The sequence below is a fragment of the Bos indicus genome, chromosome 16 (assembly GCF_029378745.1).
Source record: "Bos indicus isolate NIAB-ARS_2022 breed Sahiwal x Tharparkar chromosome 16, NIAB-ARS_B.indTharparkar_mat_pri_1.0, whole genome shotgun sequence".
NCBI lineage: Eukaryota > Metazoa > Chordata > Mammalia > Artiodactyla > Bovidae > Bos > Bos indicus.
Window position 1 is genome coordinate 25075084 of NC_091775.1, and position 23081 is coordinate 25098164.

Here is a 23081-nt window from a genome sequence, read left to right on the forward strand (position 1 = left end):
CCGTTTTCATTCCAATCCCAAAGAAAAGCAATGCCAAAGAATGCTCAAAATACTGCACAATTGCACTCATCTCACATGCTAGTAAAGTAATGCTCAAAATTCTCCAAGTCAGGCTTCAGCAATACGTGAACCATGAACTTACAGATGTTCAAGCTGGTTTTAGAAAAGGCAGAGGAACCAGAGATCAAATGGCCAACATCCACTGGATCATCAAAAAAGCAAGAGAGTTCTAGAAAAACATCTATTTCTGCTTTATTGACTATGCCAAAGCCTTTGACTGTGTGGATCACAATAAACTGTGGAAAATTCTGAAAGAGATGGGAATACCAGACCACCTGACCCTGCCTCTTGAGAAACCTATATGCAGGTCAGGAGGCAACAGTTAGAACTGGACATGGAACAACAGACTGGTTCCAAATAGAAAAAGGAGTACGTCAAGGCTGTATATTGTCACCCTGCTTATTTAACTTCTATGCAGAGTACATCATGAGAAACACTGGGCTGGAAGAAACACAAGCTGGAATCAAGATTGCTGGGAGAAATATCAATAACCTCAGATATGCAGATGACACCACCCTTATGGCAGAAAGTGAAGAGGAACTAAAAAGCCTCCTGATGAAAGTGAAAGAGGAGAGTGGAAAAGTTGGCTTAAAGCTCAGCATTCAGAAAACTAAGATCATGGCATCTGGTCCCATCACTTCATGGGAAATAGATGGGGAAACAGTGGAAACAGTGTCAGACTTTATTTTGGGGGGCTCCAAAATTACTGCAGATGGTCATTACAGCAGTGAAATTAAAAGACGCTTACTCCTTGGAAGGAAAGTTATGACTAACCTAGATAGCATATTCAAAAGCAGAGACATTACTTTGCCAACAAAGGTCTGCCTAGTCAAGGCTACGGTTTTTCCAGTGGTCGTGTATGGATGTGAGAGTTGGACTGTGCAGAAAGCTGAGCGCCAAAGAATTGATGCTTTTGAGCTGTGGTATTGGAGAAGACTCTTGAGAGTCCCTTGGAGTGCAAGGAGATCCAACCAGTCCATCCTAAAGGAGACGGGTCCTGGGTGTTCATTGGAAGGACTGATGCTGAAGCTGAAACTCCAGTACTTCGGCCACCTCATGCGAAGATTTGACTCATTGGAAAAGAGTCTGATGCTGGGAGGGATTGGGGGCAGGAGGAGAAGGGGATGACAGAGGATGAGATGGCTGCATGGCATAACCGACTCGATGGACATGAATTTATATAAACTCCGGGAGTTGGTGATGGACAGGGAGGCCTGGTGTGCTGCGATTCATGGTGTCACAAAGAGTCAGACATGACTGAGCGACTGAACTGAAGTGAACTGAACTGAAACATTGTATTCCCAGAATATCATGGACAGATGTGGCCTGAGAAATCATTCCATTCACACCCTCATTTCTCTGATGAGGAAACAGAGATCAAAGATGTTGTTGTAAGTGGTTTCATCCAATCTGGTCAGAAAGGTTTAGCACTCTGGGCTCTGGAATCTCAGCTTGCTGTTTTGCCAGTGTTTTCTAAATTCTTCACCAACAAAGTTGAAAAAAGTGAAAGTGTTAGTCACTTCAGTTGTGTCCTACTCTTTTGGACTGTAACCCACCAAGCTCCCCTGTCCATGGAATTCTCCAGGCGAAAATACTGCAGTGGGTAGCCATTCTCTTCTCCAGGTGACATTCCCCAACCAGGGATCAAACCCAGGTCTCCTGCATTGCAGACCAATTCTTTACCATCTGAGCCAGCAGGGAAACCCGAATAAAGTTAGTCACTCCATTGTGTCCAATTCTTTGCGACCCCACGGACTGTAGTCCCTCTTTATATTTCTCTATAAAGGAATATAAAGGAATTCCTTTATATTTGTGGAACCAACTTTATAAGTTTGTTCTATTGAGCTGCATCAGAGTAATAATGCATTTGTCAGTCAAAGATTCAGCTCAGGGTGATATAACCCCTGCCCCCATATTGAATGGATATTCCCAGACCAAAGCACAGAAATGCCAGACCATTTCCTTAAAAATTTTGACGTATTGAAATTGTTGTTAGCTCCAGTTATTTGGGCTTCTCTCACAGCTCAGCTGGTGAAGAATCCGCCTGCAATGCAGGAGACCCCGGTTCGATTCCTGGGTTGGGAAGATCCACTGGAGAAGGGATAAGTTACCCACTCCAGTGTTCTTGCCTGGAGAATCCCAGGGACGGGGGAGCCTGGTGGGCTGCCGTCTGTGGGGTCGCACAGAGTCGGACACGACTAGAGCGACTTAGCAGCAGCATACACTCCATGGAGTGGCAAAGAGTCGGACACGACTTTCACTTTCACTTTCCAGTTATTACCAGAGAGAACCACTAGAGGGCAGAGAAACCCCCTGTCTGGGATGCAGTGCTTGTGCCGTACAACCCACAGTGGTTGGAATCCTAGGGACCTGCCTGCAGAACAGATATCCCATTGCCCCTGAAAAGTGCTTGTTCTCGTGGCCCACATTCTCTAGATTTAACGAAGAGCATATTTATTTCTTCTGCCTTCTCATGGATTTGAGGCTAAAGTCCTTTGCTGCTTCGGTTGAATTTTGCCCTTTGATTCACTCAGGTTGTTTAATCTGGCTGCAAAGACACCTCAGTTACCTTCCATTGGATCTCTCATATCAAAATGTAATGCTTTCATAAATTTTCTGGAACTTGGTAGAATTCTGCATTCTTTTCACATTTTGTGAGTCTAACAGGGTCAAACCCCTAGGAATATTAAAATACCATTTTTTTTAAAACCCATATCTTTTTTTAAATTTATTTATTTTAATTGGAGGCTAATTACTTTACAATATTGTATTGGTTTTGCCATACATCAACATGAATCCGCCACAGGTGTACACATGTTCCCCATCCTGAACCCCCTTCCCACCTCCCTCCCCATATCTTTTATAACTACATTCTTTTATACTGCACATATTTTTCCTCTTAGACTACTGTGATGAGCCAATGGTTTTTCATTGACTCAATTGTTTTCATTTATTTGTGGTCATTAGTTTTGTGTGTGTGTGCATGTTGAGATTAAAAAGCAGTCTGGCTTTGTAGCCTACTAGCCCATGTAACCTAAAATGCACAATTTAAAAAATAATATTTATTTAATGTTGGCTGTACTGGGTCTTTGTTTTTTCACGGTCTTTACTTGCAGCAAGCGGGGCCTACTGTAGTTGTGCTGTGCAGGCCTCTCATCGCTGTGGCTTCTCGTATTGTGGAGCACAGCCCTGTGGCATATGGGGTCTTCCTGGATCAGGGAATGAACCCGTGTCTCCTGCACTAGCGGGCAGGCAGATTCTTATCCACAGAGCCACCAGCCAAAATCCACAATTTTTAAATGTGTCTTTGCTTTCTAGTTAGCAGATATCCCTAGGCCATCTTACACCTTCCTCATCCCAGGCATGCAATCAGCCAGTTTTTCCTAAACCCCATTACCTTTCCATGGAAATTGATATGAGACCAAACTATTGGCACGAGAGGTGCTTATCTGATTTTATGCTACTAGGATGATATGACCTATAGGCCATTTCAGTAGACAGAGATGGAAAAAAATGTCCACCTCCCAATCTATCTCTCCAGACACACACGTGTGTAGTACATTCATAGGCATTTTTAGTTTAGTCCTTATATTACTTCACAACCATAGTATTTAAAATTTTAATTCTATATTTAAACTATAATTATGCCTTCTTTTCTTTTATCATAAAGGACACATATAATTGTCACTGTGAAGCTCTTGATTTATAACAAAGCTAACAGAATTACTAATTTATTTTACTTGCCAATAAGAGGAAAAAGATCCAAAATAGTGATACAGTATGAATAGTAATTATTAAACTGCTAAATGAAAGTAAAATTTGTATTTGTACTTGCTTTGTACTTAGAGTGCACCAGAGGTTATAGAGTAAAATTACTTTGGTTTAGAGAACTCTGAAATAATTCCTCATTCTGGGGTTTAGCGAAGTTCTGTCCAAATGTTTCCATTTCTTTTCGGTTTGAAAAGGTCAGCATTTGACATTTCTGAATTTTTAATATTTTAGTTCCTGCTTTTTACTTTGGGCTATATTCAGCCACTGGCAAAAAATAAGTCAGTTTTAAAACTTCATATCATTAAAACAAATAGAAATAATCATACTATTTCAGTCTTCTGAGTATTGACCAAGAATTTCATTTAGTCATTTTATGGCTCACCTACAATGACTCTAGGCACAGCTATAGGTATAAGATTTATATATGTACATTCTGGACAAACCCAGACAAGCCCATGATGACAAATTCATCCTATTCAATTTCTCTTAATATGTTTAGAATCTACAGTTTCATGTCTCTAGTTAAATTTTCATTGTACTAAATTCTATCCTAATAGAGTTTTTTAATAATCTTCTCTGCTCCCTACACCTACCATATTCGTGTTTCTTCCCTCTTCCTCCTTTCTAATAAATGCATCATTTGTTCTAAGTATTATTATATCAAACTAATTATTTGGTTTTACTATAGACAAGCCAAAATAGTTTTCTGTGTTGCTGTTTTCTAAATACAGTACCAGTTATTAAGATATTTTAATACACATCCAGGAAAAATGATGTTATTTATTATATTAGAATGTATATACATATATTTGTATTATGCATATTATATTTATATATAAATATTCGAATGATGCACTGTTGGCAAAGGAGAATGCATATCAGTGCAGGTTTTTCGGGTTTAGTCAGAAATATTCTTTTAAGTCATAAGGTCATAATTTTGACTTGTTTCTCTACACATACATTTTTCTGTTATCAATATTCAGTGCAAATAGCTTGGGAGTTTTCCAAGTCATCAGTGGCTTTTGAATAAATCCAACCAAATAAGATGCAATTTTATTACAGTGTTGAAGGATGATTTTGACTATTACATGTTCCACTTTAAGGCTTTGTCCACAGGTGAATTCTGATGTAGAAGGATGCACTGGTGGTGGATACAGGGGAGTCTTGGTGAATGGAACTCCAGAGAGTGACAAGCTCTCACGGATGGGCAGGCAGGCGTGCAGCCTGCATTTTCTGGGCAAGTCACTGAGCTGTGTGGGGGACCAGAGACAGGGGCCTGCTTGGCACTGAGAAGTGATGCCTGCGGGTGAGGAGGAAAGAGTCAAGCTTTTAGTTACCTGGGGCTGGCAAGCTAGACTGGAATCTGGAAATGCCCCAAATAGAAAATAAACAAGTCACTTGGCCCTGTGATGGTTCCCTTATCCCCAGAATTGTGCTGAGAAAGCAGCAAAGGGGCTGCACTGGGAAGCACGTGGACTTTATCGAACTTTCCAACCGTAGTGGATGCCAGAGCCTTGCTGGAGTTGAAGCCAGGGGTGAACAAATGCTGACGCTGTGCGCCAGTTCCCTTCCAGCCCCAGTGCCTATAAGATCAAACACCTTGGCCTCTTGACGCTGGTGACCCAGAAGTTGAGGTTTGGGCTAATCAGAAGTGTTATTGTTGCTGTTCACTCGCTCAGTCGTGCCTGACTCTTTGCGACCCCATGAACTGTAGCCCACCAGGCTCCTCTGTCTGCGGGATTTCCCAGGTAAGAATACTGGAGTGGGTAGCCATTTCCTCCTCCAGGGGATCTTCCCCACCCAGGGATCAAACCCAGGTCTCCCTTGTTGCAGGTAGATTTTTTACTATCTGAGCCACCAGGGAAGCCCCTCTTTCTTTCCAAACTCATATATTTATTGCAAAACAAAAGATATAAAACCTTTATAGGTCTACATATGGAAACTTGATTTTCAATTAAATATCTGTAACTATCTTAGGCAAGTTAATTCAAATAAACAATTGTTTTTAAGACTCTGAGATAGCTTAAGCATTTTTTATTTTAACTCAATAACCGATGATACATTTTCACGAATCTGCCTACAACTCAGGAGACCCAGGTACAATCCCTGGGTCGGGAAGGTCCCCTGGAGAAGGGAATGGCTACCCACTCCAGTATTCTTGCCTGGGAACATGCTATCCCTTGGGCTAATTATTAGCAGGTTCCGAATTATTACCAGGAAGGAAAGATTCCTAAGGATGGGCTCTCAGCCCTTTCCACTCCCTTTCCTGGGAGCAGAGGCTAGGAGATGGGCATCCTCCATAGTCCTTTGAGTACTGGCAGGAATTTAACAAGTTAACTTATAATCAGGGGCACTCCTGAGAGTTTTGAAAGGCAGATTAGGGTGAAAGCCCTGTTTCTGCTGTTTTTGCTGCTTCTGCTAGTAAGTATAGCCCTACAGGTGTTGAATTTCTCTGAGGGAGGAAAGAGGATTAATTTTAAATCAAATTCAAGTCCCTGGGTATTTCATGGAATTGGATATTGTAAGATTTAAAATTATATAAATTGAGAACATATTTGCAACTTTGGGTTTTGATTATGAGATTAGAAAAAAAATATGTATACATATATAAGACTGTCATGTAGAAACAAGGGATGTAGAAACAAGGGAAGCACACCCCACTATGAATAACTTCTAAAGAGATGATAGTGAGCAACATAACATGGGTTCTGATTACATCTCCTTGAGTCCTGTTTGCTCACTGATTATAGAGACTTAATCTGGGGATCACTTTTAAATTTGCTCTAGTGTTTTACTTTTAACAGGTAAGCTAAATGTGGTTGTGATATTTGAAAATCATCTTGTTTGGACAAAAACACACCATATGGGGACTTCCCTGGTGGTCCAGTGGCTAAGATTCCACTTTCCAGTGCAGGGGTTGTGGGTTTGATCCCTGGTCTGGGAACGAAGATCCCACATGCTGTGAGGCAACAAGAGAAGCTCCTGTACTGCAGCAGAGACCCAGTACAGCAAAAAAAAAGAAAAGAAAAAAACCCCACAGGAAACAAACAAAACACATTCCATGGACATTTCTCCTATGTCTCCATTTGTTATGTAGTTGGGAGTTGGAGGGTCTCTGAAGCCCATTTTTCACATAGAAAAGGGACGATTAGAGTCTGTTTTTGTTTATAAATTGATAGTTATCTTAGTTAAGTTACAAATCCATAGATCAAGCTTCCCATAATCTTTTAACCTCCAGTACTGTTTTATTTCATTTACAAACCTAGTAAAATTTAACAGTCACTGTAATGGGTTTTCATCATTCACTTCATTTAATTATCTTAAACATTTTAAGTGACTTTTATAAACTTAATATATGTGATTTTCTTTTCAAGTCCTTCAACTTTGTACAGGACTATGTAACTCATAAATATAGTAAATTAATTTATTTTTATATTCCTTTCAAGTTAAACTTATCAGTCTAAATAAATTATTTGATTTTACAATTTAAGTTGAAATCACAAAACTAATTTTTTATATTCTACTTTGTTAAATTATGACTATTTTATATACTTATAGCAGTATATCCACTGAGCGACTTCACTTTCACTTTTCACTTTCATGCATTGGAGAAGGAAATGGCAACCCACTCCAGTGTTCTTGCCTGGAGAATCCCAGGGAGGGGGAGCCTGGTTGGCTGCTGTCTATGGGGTCGCACAGAGTCGGACACGACTGAAGTGAGGCAGCAGCAGCAGCAGCAGTATATCCAAACAGTTCTTAAACATATCACACATTTTGATAGTATTAAAATATTAATGAAATAATAATACATTGTTTTTATACTTAATGCTAAATTTCCAAGAATTAACAGGTATTCACCTACATAAGAAAGTAAGATATCCCAAACAGATTGAGATGCACAGTAATCTGAGAATGCATGTCTACCAGAGTGATATTCTTGAAAATTGTGATTTTAAAGATTACTTCATATGATGTCAAATGCTTGCGCCAGAATTAACTTTTCCAGCCCTGTCGGTTTGCTTCCCTTTTTCACTGGCGTCAGACTGTGATGAGCACCATCCACGACTGCTTTGTGCTTCTGAATGTTTCCTTAGCATAGGCACCTGGAGAGTTACAACTGTTTTTCAGAACTCAATAAATATTTTCTGATTGCCTTTCCAATAGCCTATCTCTAGTTTGCATTCCATTGAATACTGTATTATAACCATCCTTTCACCATATCCTCACCACCACTGAATATCGCTCAGTCGTGTCGGACTCTTTGCGACCCCATGGACTGTAGCTCGCCAGGCTCCTCTGTCCATGGGATTTCCCAGGCAGGAATACTGGAGTGGGTTGCCATTTCCTTCTCCAGGGGATCTTCCCGACCCAGGGATCGAACCCAGGTCTCCTGCATTGCAGGCGGACTCTACCGTCTGAGCCACCAGGGAAGCCCGCGCACGATCTTTATTACTATCTTTTCCATCATCATCACCATTATCATCATCTCTGCCAGTCTGCACGTGGGCAAAGGAAGTCTCACTAGTTGAGGTTCACTTCTTTCGTTAAGTGCGGTTGAACTTGCTTTGCATGTTAATTGTCCATTAACCTTTAGAGATAGCCCTCACCCAGTGGCTGGGATCCTGGCAGCTGGGACCCGATCAGCCGAAGGCCAGGCTCGGTGGAGCCACCGCCATCCCAGGCCCCACGGCCAGGGGGCGCTGCGATGCCAAGTCCTCCCGCCCCGTCCGGGTTGGCCCGGCTGGGCTGGGCCTGGTCTCGCTGGGCAGGGGTGGGCGGCGCGGCTGGAGGTGCGGGCTGGGAGCAAAGGTTGGTGTCCCCGACCTCAGCCGGAGGGCCCGCGGCATCATGACGGTGGGAGCCAGGCTCCGAAGCAAGGCGGCGAGCAGCCTCCCGCGTTGTGGGCCCCTGACCCGGGGGCGAGGGCGGACGGAGGGGGACGAGGAGGCAGCCGCTATCCTGGAGCATCTGGAGAATGGGGCGGAGGCGGCGGAGAGCGAGGCGAGCGCCCGGCGCCCGGGGTCCCGGGGCGCACGGAGGGTGCACCTCGCCGTCCTCCCAGAGCGCTACGAGCCGCTGGAGGAGCAGGTGCCAAGCGAGAAGCCCAAGAAGAGGTACCGGAAGAAGCTGAAGAAGTATGGCAAGGTAGGCATTCCACCGCCCCCAGTGCCCTGGGTTGGGCATCCAGACGTCTGCCAGAGAGCTGGAGTCCGATCCCTGCAAGCCTGACGCTCTCAGCCTCTCTGCCCTGCCCTGCGCCCCTTCTGCTCCCGCGCCCGCCACCGCCCTCCCGCCCCCCGCTATTCTTTCCTGGAGCCCCGAAACGGCTCCGTGAACTGGGCAGTGGGGCGAAAGTGACTGCGGAGAGGGATCGAACTAAACGAGAGGTTTCCCTGCGCACAGGTCCCCGGATTCCCCCATGCTGGCGGGTGAATAACATTCCCAAGGGTCAATTACCAGGTGGTTCTTGTCCTAGGGGTGTCTTCCCACTCCCCTGTGTAGTCGGGAGGACAGGAATCAGTGTCCCTATTTTACAGATGGGAACACTGAGGAATTAGCGTGTTTTGGTGACTTGTAGAAGACAGCCCAGTTGGAAAGCAAGGAGTTACAACCCAGTTTATCTGTTTTCCAGCAACATCCTCTCAAGGACATCCCATTAGCTGAGAATTGTTGGCGTAGTACTCTTGCCTGGAAAATCCCATGGACAGAGGAGCCTGGTAGGCTGCAGTCCATGGGGTCGCTAGGAGTTGGACACAACTGAGCGGCTTCACTTTCACTTTTCACTTCCATGCATTGGAGAAGGAAATGGCAACCCACTCCAGTGTTCTTGCCTGGGGAATCCCAGGGACGGGGAAGCCTGGTGGGCTGCCGTCTATGGGGCGCACGGAGTCGGACACTACTGAAGCGACTTAGTAGCAGCATTCCCCTAAATATTCTCAAGGTGATTTCCAGGGCCTGGGAGCTCAACAGTCCCTAAGTATTCACTCGTTGAATCTACTTTTCTCCCAGTGTGTTTCTCTGCAAACACACCGTCACTTGCCTGGGGGTGGGGGTGGGGAGGGGGAGAGACAGAGAATATGAATATGGGATACAATGGCAGTTTCTTTCTCAATGATCAAAGCCCCAAAGCAGTTCCCAAGTTCTTCTGCCTGTAAACCCTTAAAGCTCCTGCTGCCTCAGGCCCCTGGAGCCGGACAAGGCAACAGGAGCTCACTCTGTCTTGGCCAAAGGGCAGGGGCTCCACCTCATTTTTGTCCCTCCAGTTATCTGTGTCCTCCAGCAATCTCTTATCGTACCTGAAACTGACCAGTCTCCACACCTAGCAACTGAGCTTTGTCATCTTCTTTAAAGGTGTGTCAGCAGCTCTGGGACCAATAAACAAGTAGGCAGTGGCAAAGTATATTAATAAATCTATATTAGTAAAAAGTATAAAATTGGGACTTTCAGGCTTAGAGTCATGCGAGGATGAATCATCCTTTTTCCTTTTTTTCCCAGTTGAGCACCAAAAAAATCATTGTTTGCCTCAGTTGGTGAACTGATAAATGTGTGAATCCCAGCTCAGAGGCTGGCTGAGCTGAAGATGCTTTGGGAGTTCTAACAATGTGCCAGACTGAGCACTAGAGATCTAAAATGGGTATGATGTAGTCGTGCACTAGCGGAGTCTTCCTGGGGAGATGCTGGCATATGGGTCACTGCCCTGGAGCTACATGGAAAGAGCCTGGGCATTTTATCTTCAGGAACAAGGTTGTAAAGTCAAGTTTTTCAGATCAATGGTGACATGGAAACTGGGCACAGAAGGATGAGTCAGGGCTTCACAGGTTAATGATGAGGTTCTAGTTCACATTCACTAGCGTGATTATTAGAAAAACAAACAGAAAATAGCAAGTGTTGGCAAGGAGGTGGAAAATTAGAATTCTTGTGTGTTGCTGGCGGAAATGTAAAATGGGGCAGCTGCTGTGGAAAACAATTTAGCATTTCCTCAAAAAATTAAACACAGAACTAACATATGGCTAGTGTATAAATACACAACAAGGACCTACTGTATATAGCCCAGGGAACTAGAGTCAATATCTTGTAATGCTCTTTAATGAAAAACAATCCAAAAAGGAATATATATATTGGTGGCACAGTGCTAAAGAATCTGCCTGCCAATGCGAGAGATGAAGGAGACTTGGGTTCGATCCCTGGGTTGGGAAGATTCCCCTGGAGGAGGAAATGGCAACCTGCTCCAGTATTCTTGCCTGGAAAAGTCTATAGACAGAGGAGGCTGGCAGGCTACAAGTCCGTGGAGTTACAAAGAGTTGAACACAACTGAGCATGCATGCACCATATGTAATGGTAGTTCCGGTAATTCCACTCCTAGCTGTATACCCAAAAAAGAACTGAAAATAGGTACTCAAACAGATATATATGTATACGTGTTCAGAGCAGCATCGCAATAGCCAAAGAGTGGCAACAACTCGAATGTCCATCAATTGATAAGCAGGTAAACAACATGTAGTACACACACACGGTGGAATATTATTCAGCCATGAAAAGGAATCAAGTACATGCTACAACATGGATAAAACACGGTGCTAGTTGAAAGCAGCCAGACATACAGGGTCACATATCATGCATATGATTCCATTTATATAAAATATCCAGAATGGGTAAATCAAGAGAGACAGAAGGCAGATGGTTGCTTGCCAGGGACTGGAGGGAAGGAGAAATGCAGAGTGACTGCTTGCTTAATGTGTATGGCTTTGCCTTTGGGGTTGATGAAAATATTTAGAAGTAGATAGAAGTGGTGGTTGCATACGGTTTTGAATGGGCTCAATGCCACTGAGTTGTTTGCTTGACAATGGTTAATTTTTACATTATGTGAATTTCACCTCACCTAAAACAAACAAACAAACAAGAAAGAATTCCACCAGATAGAAAAAGGATGGGGTACAGGGCAGAGCGCTAGCAGAATCGAGGCAGTGACAGCTTTGCAGGGTCACACGCTGGTTCAGTAGACCAGGAAGCCAGGTGAGGACGCTGTCACGTTAGAGGTGGATGTGCCCTTTCTGCCCTTCAGTTCCCAGGGTGCAAATGAGCCACCCCTCTTTGTTGAAAATCCATGACATTAGCCAAGGCTCAGCTAGAAATGTTGGGAGGTGACATTTTGCCAGCTTTCGTCACCAGGCAAAATTTTATCTCACTTCGGTCAGGGGAGTAAGAAGAGATCTGCAGATAGTTCCATGGAAGGGCGAAGAAAGTTCCTTTCTATCTTTTAGCCACTCAAATCCTTCATGCAGGTGCTTTCCTGCTTCTCTTTTTTGGAAAAAAAAAATTTTATTTTTGGCTGTGTTGGGTCTTTGTTGCTGTGCTCAGGCTTCTCTCTAGATTTGGCGAGAAGGAGCTGCTCTCTCGTCGTGATCTGAAACCTTCTCACTGCAGTAACTTCTCTTGTTGCAGAGCATGGGCTCTAAGGCAGTTGGGCTTCAGGAGTTGTGGTGTACTGGCTTATTTACTCCGCAGCGTGTGTTATCTTCCTAGACCAGGGATCGAACCGGTTTCCCCTGCATTGCAAGGCGGATTCTTAAGCACTGGACCACCAAGGAAGCCCTCCTGCTTCTATGTACAGAAAGGTGTTTGGCTTTTGTGAACTGTCCTAGGATAGGCCCCCTACCCTCTGCTAACCCTTGGCCCTGAGTAGGGTCACCCCAGGGCTGTTCTGGGTCCAGTGTCTGGCAGGAAGCTCTGGGCTCTGAAGGCTGGGTGCCCAGGACTCTTGGTGGTCAGGGGCCCCAGTTGATTTTGAAGTACTAGAATATTCAGATGGAGCCTGGGTTGCTGGGAAAGTGCCCGTTTTTTGAGTGAAGGAGGCGGAAGTACTTCTTTGCTCTTACAGTCTGCTGGGTGCTCTATTGCACACACAATGTGCCATAGCTCTGACTCCTCTTAACGACCTTGGAAAGCCCACAGACTCCCATTATGCAGTGAAGGAAACTGGAGTTTCAGGAAGTTAAGCTCTTTGTTCAAGGCTGCACAGCTTGAGAGAAGCCGAGCTGGGCATCAGGACCCTCTCCTGGCCTCTGCCTATGCAGAAGCAGTTAGGATGGAGGCAGGAGCGGGTTAAGGGCACCAAACCCCAAATGTAGGTTCAAATAGGAGGTCATCTTTCCCAGGCACCTCTGGGAGCCACAGGAAGAGGTGTAGTTTTAAAAAGTTACTAAATTTTGTTAATCGGGCTGCTTGAAGGGAGTTAGGAGAGGGGAAACACAGGGTGTGGAATGACCTTGAGCTCAAGAAGGTATTGGCCCCATGTCTATGTGGGGTTAGGACACGGGCCTGGAGCCGGACTGCCAGGTACAAGCTGTGCTCAGCCTCCTGCTGGTTGTGTGCCCTTGGGCTCTGCTCTCCTTTCTGCCTTGGTTTCTCTGTCACATGGGCTGTGGTAAGCAGTGAATGAGTTCATCCATGCAGAGGTCTCAGAGTGCACCTGGAATGTGATGACAGTTCTATGACTGCTGCTGACTGTTTTCTAAGAGATGGAGGAGAGGCCGCATACGACTGGTTCTTTTCTGATTTTGTTTAATGAGCTGTATCTCAGGGGAAAAAAATCAGCTCCCTGGAGAAGGAAACGGCAACCCACTCCAGTATTCTTGCCTGGAGAATCCCATGGACAGTGGAGCCTGACGGGCTACATAGAGTCAGTCCATGGGATCGCAAAGAGTTGGATATGACTGAGCGACTAACACGTAGCTGACCAGCCACCTCAGCTTTGTGCCTGGGGTGTGAAGACTGGACTTTATATTCCGGGGAAAAGGCCCTTTGTTGAGAACTGGTTTCCTTTTGGAAACTGGACCCCGACATCCTTGGGGATTAGTTGAATGCCTGGGAACCCCTAGAAAAGCCACATTCCCTGTATTAGATTCCCTGTAACAGATTACCACAAATACAGTGATTTAAGACGACACAAACTTGCTTTCCTACAGTTCTGGAGACCAGAAGTCCAAAATTGGCCTTTCTGAGCTTCCGTCAGCAAGCTGATTCCTTCAGGAGGCTCCAGGGGAAAACCGTTTCTTTGTTCTTTTCAGGTTCTAGAGGTGCCCCCCTCCCCGCCACCCTGCTCCACGTCCAAGGCCCCTGGCATAGCATCTGCAGATCTCTTTCTCTCTGTCCCTTTGCTTCTGTCACTGCATTGCCTTCTCTCTGAGTCCTCCAGAATCACTTTTATAAGACTGGCTGTTCTTATTTGGATCCTTACATTAATAAAGATATAAGAATCCTTATAATGATCGGGCTCCCCTAGATAATCCACAATCCATGGTAGTCCCTCCAATTCAAGATCCTTCATTAACTGACGTCTGCAAAGTCCCTTTTGCCAAATGAGGTGGCCTATACACAGATTCTGGGGATTCGGACTCTCGGAAGAAGGCATTATCCAACCCTCCACACTGTCCTGTGATCCCCCAGGCCCCTCTGCCCTTCTGAGAGATCATTTGGTTTGAAAAAGCTCTACTCAGATCAAAGATTGCAAAATCTGCTCCCTCCAGTGACACTGAATTGGTCGATGGTAATATTTTGCATTTCTTTGCATCACATTTCTCAAGTTCTGTGTTTTGACTATGTTCTAGCTAATGAGCTATTTTAGTAACATCTTTTTCTCACGGCAAAGATGAAGTGACAAGCAGTTTTTTAAAAAATAGCAGGCAGAAGGAAGTGGATGTACAAATACCCATAGTGTCAAGTTTAATGAAGGCAGTCCATGATTCTAGGTGCTTTCCTTATAAAGGTGCTCTGGACTGTTAGAGGACAACTTTTGTGGTTATTTCAAACAGATAAGTAAAATTCTCTGAATCTTATCACACATTTATAGAGATGTATCTTTGAGTAGCATCACCTCACTATCCTGGACACACACCCTAATGTCCCACTGAGAAGTTGATGACACAGTGTCCCAGGAATCAGTGTCTAAAAATGCCATCAAAATTACTTTCATCTCCCAGAACTCCTCCTTTGGCCTGAGATCAACCGAAGGAAACACTCAGGCCCTTTCTGGATGCTGGGCATACAGTATTGAGCAGGACCTCATTCTGTTATCCCAAGGTCGATGAAAGCCAAAATAAGCCAGAAATCATAGGAAAGTACGGTCTTAAGAAACTTCCCTGAACAGACAACAAAATATCTTAGATTTTAAAATTACTACCACAAACCTAAACTACTATAAAGTAAAAAGAAGCAGAGGTTATTTTCCAGTACTGCCGGATTTAGTGCCAGGCACTGTTCTAGTGGGCTTCGCTCGTGAAGAACCCGCCTGCCAATGCAAGAGATAAGGGTTCAATCTCTGGGTAGGGAAAATCTCCTGGAGAAGGAAATGGCTACCCACTCCAGTATTCTTGTCTGGGAAATTGCATGAACAGAGAAGCCTGGTGGGCTGTAGTCCATGGGGGTCTCAAAAGAGTCAGACACAACTTAGCAACTAAAAAAACTGTTCTAAGTACTTTCCTTGCATAAACCTATTTAATCCTCTTTATCCAGTGAGGTGGTCACCAAATATTATATAGGTGAGGACACTGAGGCCAAGGAAAGTTAAGTAAGTGACGGGGGGTGGACTTTATGCCCAGGCTACAAGCAACTGCAAGGCTACATCTGTCTTCGTGAAAGAAGGGAAGTGTATGTGGGAGTGAAGGACACAGATCCTGAGATGAGGTTTCTTTGGGATTGAAGTTCAGCTCTGCCTCTTACCAGCTGTATAATCACAAATAAACTTAACTCCTTGGTGCTTCCCTCTTGTTGAAGCCTAATAACCAAAGGCCTCTAGGAACATACGAGTAGCCAGTCGAAGTTAGATTTGTCTATTTGTTGCAGCAAGGAAGAGTGTTTGCCAGAGGAATCATGAGTCCTCAAAAAGTAGAGACCTCAAATAGAGAGGTAGATATCTGAGTAGGAGCCAAAGATATAAATTTGGGATTTATCAGCATACAGGAAATACTCAAAGTCATTGGAAATGGATGACATCACCTGTGGAGAAATTCTAGGCCAAAACATGTTTTAAAATAAAAAATAAGGAACAGTACTGAAGAATAACATTTTAAAGTTTGATTGAAGGAATAATCCAGTGAAGAAACCTGAGGAGGGCCATTAAAAAAAGAACAAAATAATGCCATTTGCAGCAACGTGTGGATGTAGAGATCATCATACTAAGTGAAATAAGTCAGAGTCAAATATCATATGATGCCACTTATGTGTGGGCCTTCCTTTGTGGCTCAGCTGGTAAAGAATCCGCCTGCAATTCAGGAGACCTGGGTTCAATCCCTGGATTGGGAACATCCCCTGTAGAAGGGAAAGGCTACCCACTCCAGTATTCTGGTCTGGAGAATTCCATGGACTGTGTAGTCCATGGGGTTGCAAAGAGTCAGACATGACTGAGCAACTTTCACTTTCATATGTGGAAACCAAAAACAAAAAGAGAGATAACAAATGAACTTATTTACAAAACAGAAATAAACTCACAGGCATAGAAAACAAGCTTATGGTTACCAGAGAGGGAGGAGGGATAAGTTAGAAATTTTGAATTAGCATATACACCATTGTACATAAAATAGATAAACAACAAGAACCTACCCTATAACACAGGGAACCATATTCAATATCTTATAATGACCTATAATGGAAAAAATCTGAAAAAGTCTCTATCTATATAGATGGATATATAATATATCCTTTCTACAATGTTTCAGACATACAGCAAATGATCCTGTCATATATATATATATATATATATATATATAGCCTGGAGAATCCCCATGGACAGAAGAGCCTGGCAGACTACAGTCCATGGGGTCGCAAAGAATTGGACACAACTGAGTGACTAAGCACAGCACACACATATACAGATATATTTACCCCACTCCAGTACTCTTGCCTGGAAAATCCCATGGGCGGAGGAGCCTGGTAGGCTGCAGTCCATGGGGTCACGAAGAGTCAGACACGACTGAGCGACTTCACTTTCACTTTTCACTTTCATGCATTGGAGAAGGAAATGGCAACTCACTCCAGTGTTCTTGCCTGGAGAATCCCAGGGACGGGGAAGCCTGGTGGGCTGCTGTCTATGGGGTCGCACAGAGTCAGACACGACTGAAGTGACTTAGCAGCAGCAGCTGTATATCTGAAACACTGTAAATCAACTATACTTCAATTTTAAAAATGTTAAAAAATAGAAAAGAAAGCTGAAGAAGGGCTGCGTGTGAGGTAAGAGAAAAATCAAAATGACTGTTTCATGAAGTATCCAAAGCGGCCAAGAGTCAGGGGGAAGACAGAAAGGTGCTCATTGGCTCAGACAACATGGTGGTGGCAGATGGCCATGGCCAATCTGTCCTGGATGGGTCAGAGTAGAGGACGAAAGAATAAGGAGGGGGGAAGTAGAGGCAGTGTGTGCAGATGACTCTTTCCATTGGTTTGGCGTGATGTGGGCAGGACCTAGAGAAGGCCGTGGAGTTAAGGGGACAGCTGAGCATATGTGTGAGCTAAGGGGGGGTGATCCAATGGGGAGGAAGAGGGTGATGATGTTGGAGAAGGGAAAGCTGGAGGGAAGGGGAAGAGGGTACCAAAAGCAAGTGGCAAGGGAATGGCCGTAGGGGTACTTTTTCCCCCTGGGACATGGCTAGGTGGGAGGAGAAGTTAGGGCAGGTGTAGACAGTGGTAGAGCATGACTGGGTTCCCCAATGACTTCTGAGACTTTCAGTGAGAGAGAAAGTGGGATCATCTAATGAGGGTATGGACACAGTGTGTGTTCGTGTGTGCTGGGGGCTTGTGGAGAAAGGAAGACGTAAGAAATCCTACCTGGGAGAGAGGGACAGTCAGCCTACTGGACCAACGGACCAGGCTGGTCAGGCAGTGTTGGTGTCAGAGTGAGGCTTGCAATTGTGACCAGGGATTTTAAGTGGTCATTGGAGCTGGAAGCATTGAGGACGGACAGACAAGATGTATGATGACATCCAGGTCACCTCCACAAATGCCGTCGTCATGGAGACAGAAGTTGAGGGTGGGGAGAGAAAGGGGGAGGGGCAGCAGCACTGTCAGTATTAGCTGGCGGTGGTGGTCTTCATTCCTTTGTTGCGACTGCACTTGAATCCCTTGGATACCCTCTGACTGGCACCAAGCCTTGAAGACAAGGAAGAGGAAGAATGGATACCAAGAAAGTAAGGCCCAGCCCTTACCATTAAGGAGTGTAGAGTTGTATCAGGAACCCCAAACCATGGGCACAACAATGACAGAGCTGCGGGAGACTTTAGAGACACAACATGTGGATCAGACGGGGCGTGTCCTGGGCTGAGACGGAGGACTGGGTGGGCTTTCAGCTCAGGTGAATGAAGGAAGACTTGACCCAGCCCTCCTCCGATCCAGTAACAGAGGAGGGTAGGCTTTGTTTCAAATAATACAACACTATTGGTTTGGTTTAAAATTTTACAAATATTTATTAGGCTGTGCCAGGTCTTAGTCGTGACATGTGAGATCTAGTTCCCTGACCAGGGATTGAACCCAGGCCTCCAGCATTGGGAGCATGGAGTCTCTGCCACTGGATCACTAGGGAAGTCCCCTGGTTTGGTTTTAGAACTAGCAGCTTCACGGTTGTCTCCAAGAAGATCTTTGAATTACCTGGAAACTTGTGGGGCTGGAAAGCCCTTGTCAAGGTGCTGAGGTCTGTTCTGATCCCCTGCGTGTTCTTCTGATGGGGTTCCATGTGGGGTGCCAGAGAGGTGGGAAATTGCTGACTTGCTCGTTTGCCCTGCGGAAGTGAGGCGAGATGACTCTGTATGTATGGCACCATTATGCATGAAAGATCACAAAGTTGCCTCATCTAACCCTTTGCTTTTCTCCTCTGTTCCTAAAAAATAGAATGTTGGGAAGGTTATCACCAAAGGATGCCGCTACATCGTGGTCGGCCTGCAGGGATTCGCCGCCGCCTACTCTGCCCCATTTGGCGTGGCCACCAGCGTGGTGTCGTTCGTCCGCTAGTGGGAGCTGCCTGGGTGGACCCTGCAAAAATAATCGGAAGCCTCTGTTCTGGGAACAGTCCAAACCCAGGAGCATTTCAGACTTGAACCCACAGAATACTCGGAAGAGAAAAAACTGTCTTGGTTGAACTGGATGAATGTCATGGATGAGTCATCCCCATCCATCTGCTGAGCTTCCACATCTCTTGGACACAGGTGGCCCTACTGGACAATCCTGCAGAGAATTAGGCTGAGGTCGGGTTTGGGATTAGCAAGAGTTTGCTAAAACCGGAGCTCCCCATGAAAGATGGCAGGGGGTGGCTGAGAGGCAAACACTTGGCCGGAGCCAGTGCTCTGGGTGGGCAGCAGAGTGGTGAATAGGGATGGGGTGGGAGGTGGGGGATTTTGATTTGGAGTGAGCCAATTTGCTCGATTCTGAAAGTTCTCAGGCTGACAGAGCTCCCAGGCCGTGCCTGCCTCGGTTCTGAGAGTACCCAAGGAACTGTTTGTTCCTAAAGTCATCCCCCCATCTCCTTTCTGCACTCCTTTGCCACCAGAAGTTTAATTACAGGCTTGAGAAGAAGGAGGAAAGAAAAATCTCTTTGAAGGCGCCGATGCTTTGAAAACCATGCTGACACTGTGTCATGACTGTTTCAAGTAGATGAAAGCTTGTCACTTTCACCTTCTCTGACATGAGTGTGCAGGTGGTGATGGGGGAAGGAGGATCAGCAAGTTCAAGTGCAGGTTGTTTGAGGGAGGGAGGGCTCCTAAGGGCGGCCAGGCCCAGTCCAGACCATTCCAGCCTGGCCGCGTGTGGGGCTGGCCAGACCCGCCTGCAGGCAGATAGCCAGCTGAGGTCATGGGCTTCCTGACCCAGCTGCCAGGTACCATCAGCCCCGTCATCCTTGGCATCAAACCAATAGCGGGTGCTCTGTCTTAAGAGAAAAACACCTAGAAAGGAAGTGTATGATTTAGAAAAGGAAACAGAAAGTAGGAGAAGGTATGAAGGAAGCAGAAGGAGGATGCTGGATGAGAGAAGTGGAAGCACGGGGACCAGCTCTGGGTTATCAGTGTTGAAAAGTCTTAGGCTCTAGATGTGGGTGAGGGGAGGCTACGTGGTCAGTGGTGCCACGCTGATGCTTCCAGACCCTCTGAGGCCCGTGAGCTCACATTGGCTGCCCTTGGAGTAGACTTTCCTCTCCTGTGCTGCCCAATTTGACATCATCTCAGCTGGATTCAAAAAGTTGGGGTGGGTGAGAGTCCTCAACCTGGAGGATGATCTGTGGACTGCCACTGAGTCATTGGATAGGGAGGTGCCCACTGCCAACCCCCATAACACGCCCCTGTTCTGACCTGGTTTCCAGAATAATAATTTCCAGTTCGAAATAGTTATTATGAACCAGTCTGCAGGTTTGGTGATGACACCTACTTGTTGCCCTGTGAAGTTTTCCTGGGGAATGAAGGCTCAGTTGCTCATGCTTCACCCATCAAACCTAGCCAGGAAGTGGAGAAAGTTGGAAGACAGACAGACAGATGGATAGAAAGAGGAATGAGTAGAGGGGAGAGTGTTGTAGCTGTGAAGCTAGATTCTGCTTCACGTCTGGGAGGCTCATCATTGAAGGTGAGCTGGGACCTAATTCCTGCATCATTCATATTTGTGACGAAAAGAGAATAGAAATGGCCCTGTGTTAGCACCAATGGCACATTTTCACACATGTAAGATAATTATAGCATGCCCGGCCACACTGGGAGTCAGGGAAAAGGAGACATCAGGGGAAAGAAAAGCAGAGCTTCGTTTAGTGGGGAAGAGAGTCAGGACTGCTGATCACAGGAAAGGCAGATGGGGGAAGGAGCCTGCGTGGGTTGGGAGCACACCTTCCTGGTGGCCCAGCGCTGCAGACTTGACCCAGAGAACCCTGTTGAGTTTCTCGGGGGACCTCAAGTGTGGCCTGGGAGGGACAAGAGCGGCCAAGGCCCATCCAAGGGCGAGCTTCCCACTCCAGCCCCAAGTTAGAGACACTGTAAGGCCAAACACATTTGGCCCCTACGTTTTGGAATTCTGGTTAAGAATTAACCCAGAAATTGCAAAAGTCGAAACTTTCCAGGACCATCCCTGTGAAGGTCTGTGCACAGAAAATGAACCGTTCTAAGCACTCAGCTGAGTTGTCATTTCCTCCAAGACAGGGTACCCATGCTGCTGCTTACTTTTCTGCCTTTTCTTTCTCTTCAGTTTTTTTTTTTTTTTTTTTTTTAATATCAGCATCCACACTCTACTAAAAATTGAATTTTAGAGCTTTCCCTTTACATGATTGACCAAGAGGCTTCTTTTGTATGTTTTCTTCATCATAGTCTGTAAATAAAAGACCTGATTTGTCTAATGTTTCTGCATGTGAAGTTTTTCTCCTCCACCTCAGAGAGTGAGGGACACGTCCCTGGGGCCCCCACCAGGAGCCCAAGGCTTCTCCCCAAGACCAAGGGAAGGGATAGGGACTCTGACTCCCTGGACACAAGGTTGGGGGGAGTGAGTTCTCCAGAAGCTCAGTAGAAGAGGTGTCTATGTAGGGGCCTCAGCTCATGTGTTGGTTAAAAATGATTTCCAGAACCTCCGATTTGGATTTAGAGAGTCTAGAGTGGGGCCAGGAATCTGCATTTTCTACCACAGTCTAGAAGATTCTGAAGTAGTCACTGACCTGCCTGAACTGGGAGATGCTGGTGCCAGGGACAGCTGCAGGTTGCATGGGCCAGTGGGCTCCAAAATGGAACCTGGGGTCAGCCAGGTGTCAGTGCTTGATGAGCCCATGAAACATGCATACTCATTCAGCCCTACCGGAGCATCCAGACGAGCTGTCATTACACTTCCAGGCAGGGTAGGGGCCACGCATGTCAACCCACCCTGAGGCTTAGGACAAAGCAGAAGCCAGATCCCTGAGGTCCTCCGTTGCCTTGGAATCACCCACACTGGCCCCTTGCCCACCACCTGTGCTTTGTCGGAGAAGCTCCAACTGGTGTCTGACCAAGAAGCACCCGGAAGCAGGATTTGAACTCACACCTCCCTGTGCATTCACCAATATTCCTGGGCATGCAGTGCCCTCAGCAGAAAGCGGTTGTGGGCCTGGGAAGCCATCAGTGCAATTTTAGATTCAGGCAGCTGCTGTGACAGGTTTTGCACCTGCCATGCCTCCCCCATCCTTCTACAAGAGCAGAGATGAACTGAATTTAACTTTGTGATGCCATCATCCCCCAAAATGTTGTGAAACGGTTATAGATGTTCCTGTAAGTTTATTTCATAATGCCATGCCCTCCTCCAGGGGATCTTCCCGACCCAGGGATTCAAACCAGTGTCTCCTGCAGCTCCCACATTGCAGGTGGATTCTTTATTGCTGAGACACCGGGAAAGCCCAATACAAATTATACACAGAGTTAAAACAAATGCCCTCAGCATCCTTGTATAGGCTGCATCTGAGAGGCTCCATGATTTTGCCAAAAGCCTAGATGGTTCCTGAATAAGAAAAGCTCAAACTCCCTGACCACTCATGGTGGAAACGGGGAAAAATTAATAATGCGTGGCCCAACAATCCCACTACTGGGCATATAGCCTGAGAAAATCATAATTGGAAAAGACACGTGTACCCCAATGTTTGTAGCAGTGCTATTTACAATAGCTAGAACATGAAAGCAACCTAGATGTCCATCAACAGATGAACAGAAAAAGTTGTGGTACATATATACAATGGAATATTATTTGGACATAAAAAGGAACACATTTGAGTTAGTTCTAATGAGGTGGATGAACCTAGAGCCTGTTATGCAGAGTAAAGTAAGTCAGAAAGAGAAAAAACAAATTTTGTATATTAACGCTTATATATGGAATCTGGAAAAATGGTGCTGATGAACCTATTTACCGGGCAGGAATAGAGACTTAAACATAGAGAACGGACTTTGGACACAGCAGGGGAAGGAGAGGGTGGGTCGAATTGAGAGCATAGCATTGAAATGTATACATTATCACATATAAAATAGATAGCTAATGGGAAGTCGCTGTATAACATAGGGAGCTCAGTCCAGTGCTCTGTGACAACCTAGAGGGGTGGGATGGGGTGGGAGGTGGCGGGGGGGAGGTTCAAGAGGTAAGGGACGTGTGTATATTATGGCTGATTCACACTGTGGTAAGCAAGACAATGTTGTAAATCAATTATCCTCCAATTAAAAATAAATTTAAAAAATAAAAACAAACTACAAAAAAATAATACACAGGATATTGCTTGTAAGAGGCAAAGTTGT

The 23081-nt window shown here is 45.4% G+C and overlaps 1 protein-coding gene across 1 annotated transcript; it reads left to right on the forward strand.

The window, feature by feature from the left end:
* The first annotated feature begins 8522 nt into the window (after window positions 1-8522).
* Window positions 8523-21178, forward strand: C16H1orf115 (chromosome 16 C1orf115 homolog). Its single transcript, XM_070767975.1, has 2 exons — window positions 8523-8976; window positions 18703-21178. The coding sequence occupies exons 1-2, from the start codon at window positions 8680-8682 to the stop codon at window positions 18820-18822; spliced, it is 417 nt and encodes a 138-aa protein (XP_070624076.1). The 5' UTR covers window positions 8523-8679; the 3' UTR covers window positions 18823-21178.
* Window positions 21179-23081: the final 1903 nt, after the last annotated feature.

Bases quoted from the DNA above. Each gene is read 5' to 3' on its own strand.
- C16H1orf115 (XM_070767975.1), top strand. From the start codon at position 8,680: ATGACGGTGGGAGCCAGGCTCCGAAGCAAGGCGGCGAGCAGCCTCCCG. The intron at 8,977-18,702 runs GTAGGCATTCCA...CCTAAAAAATAG, and splicing joins AGCTGAAGAAGTATGGCAAG to AATGTTGGGAAGGTTATCAC.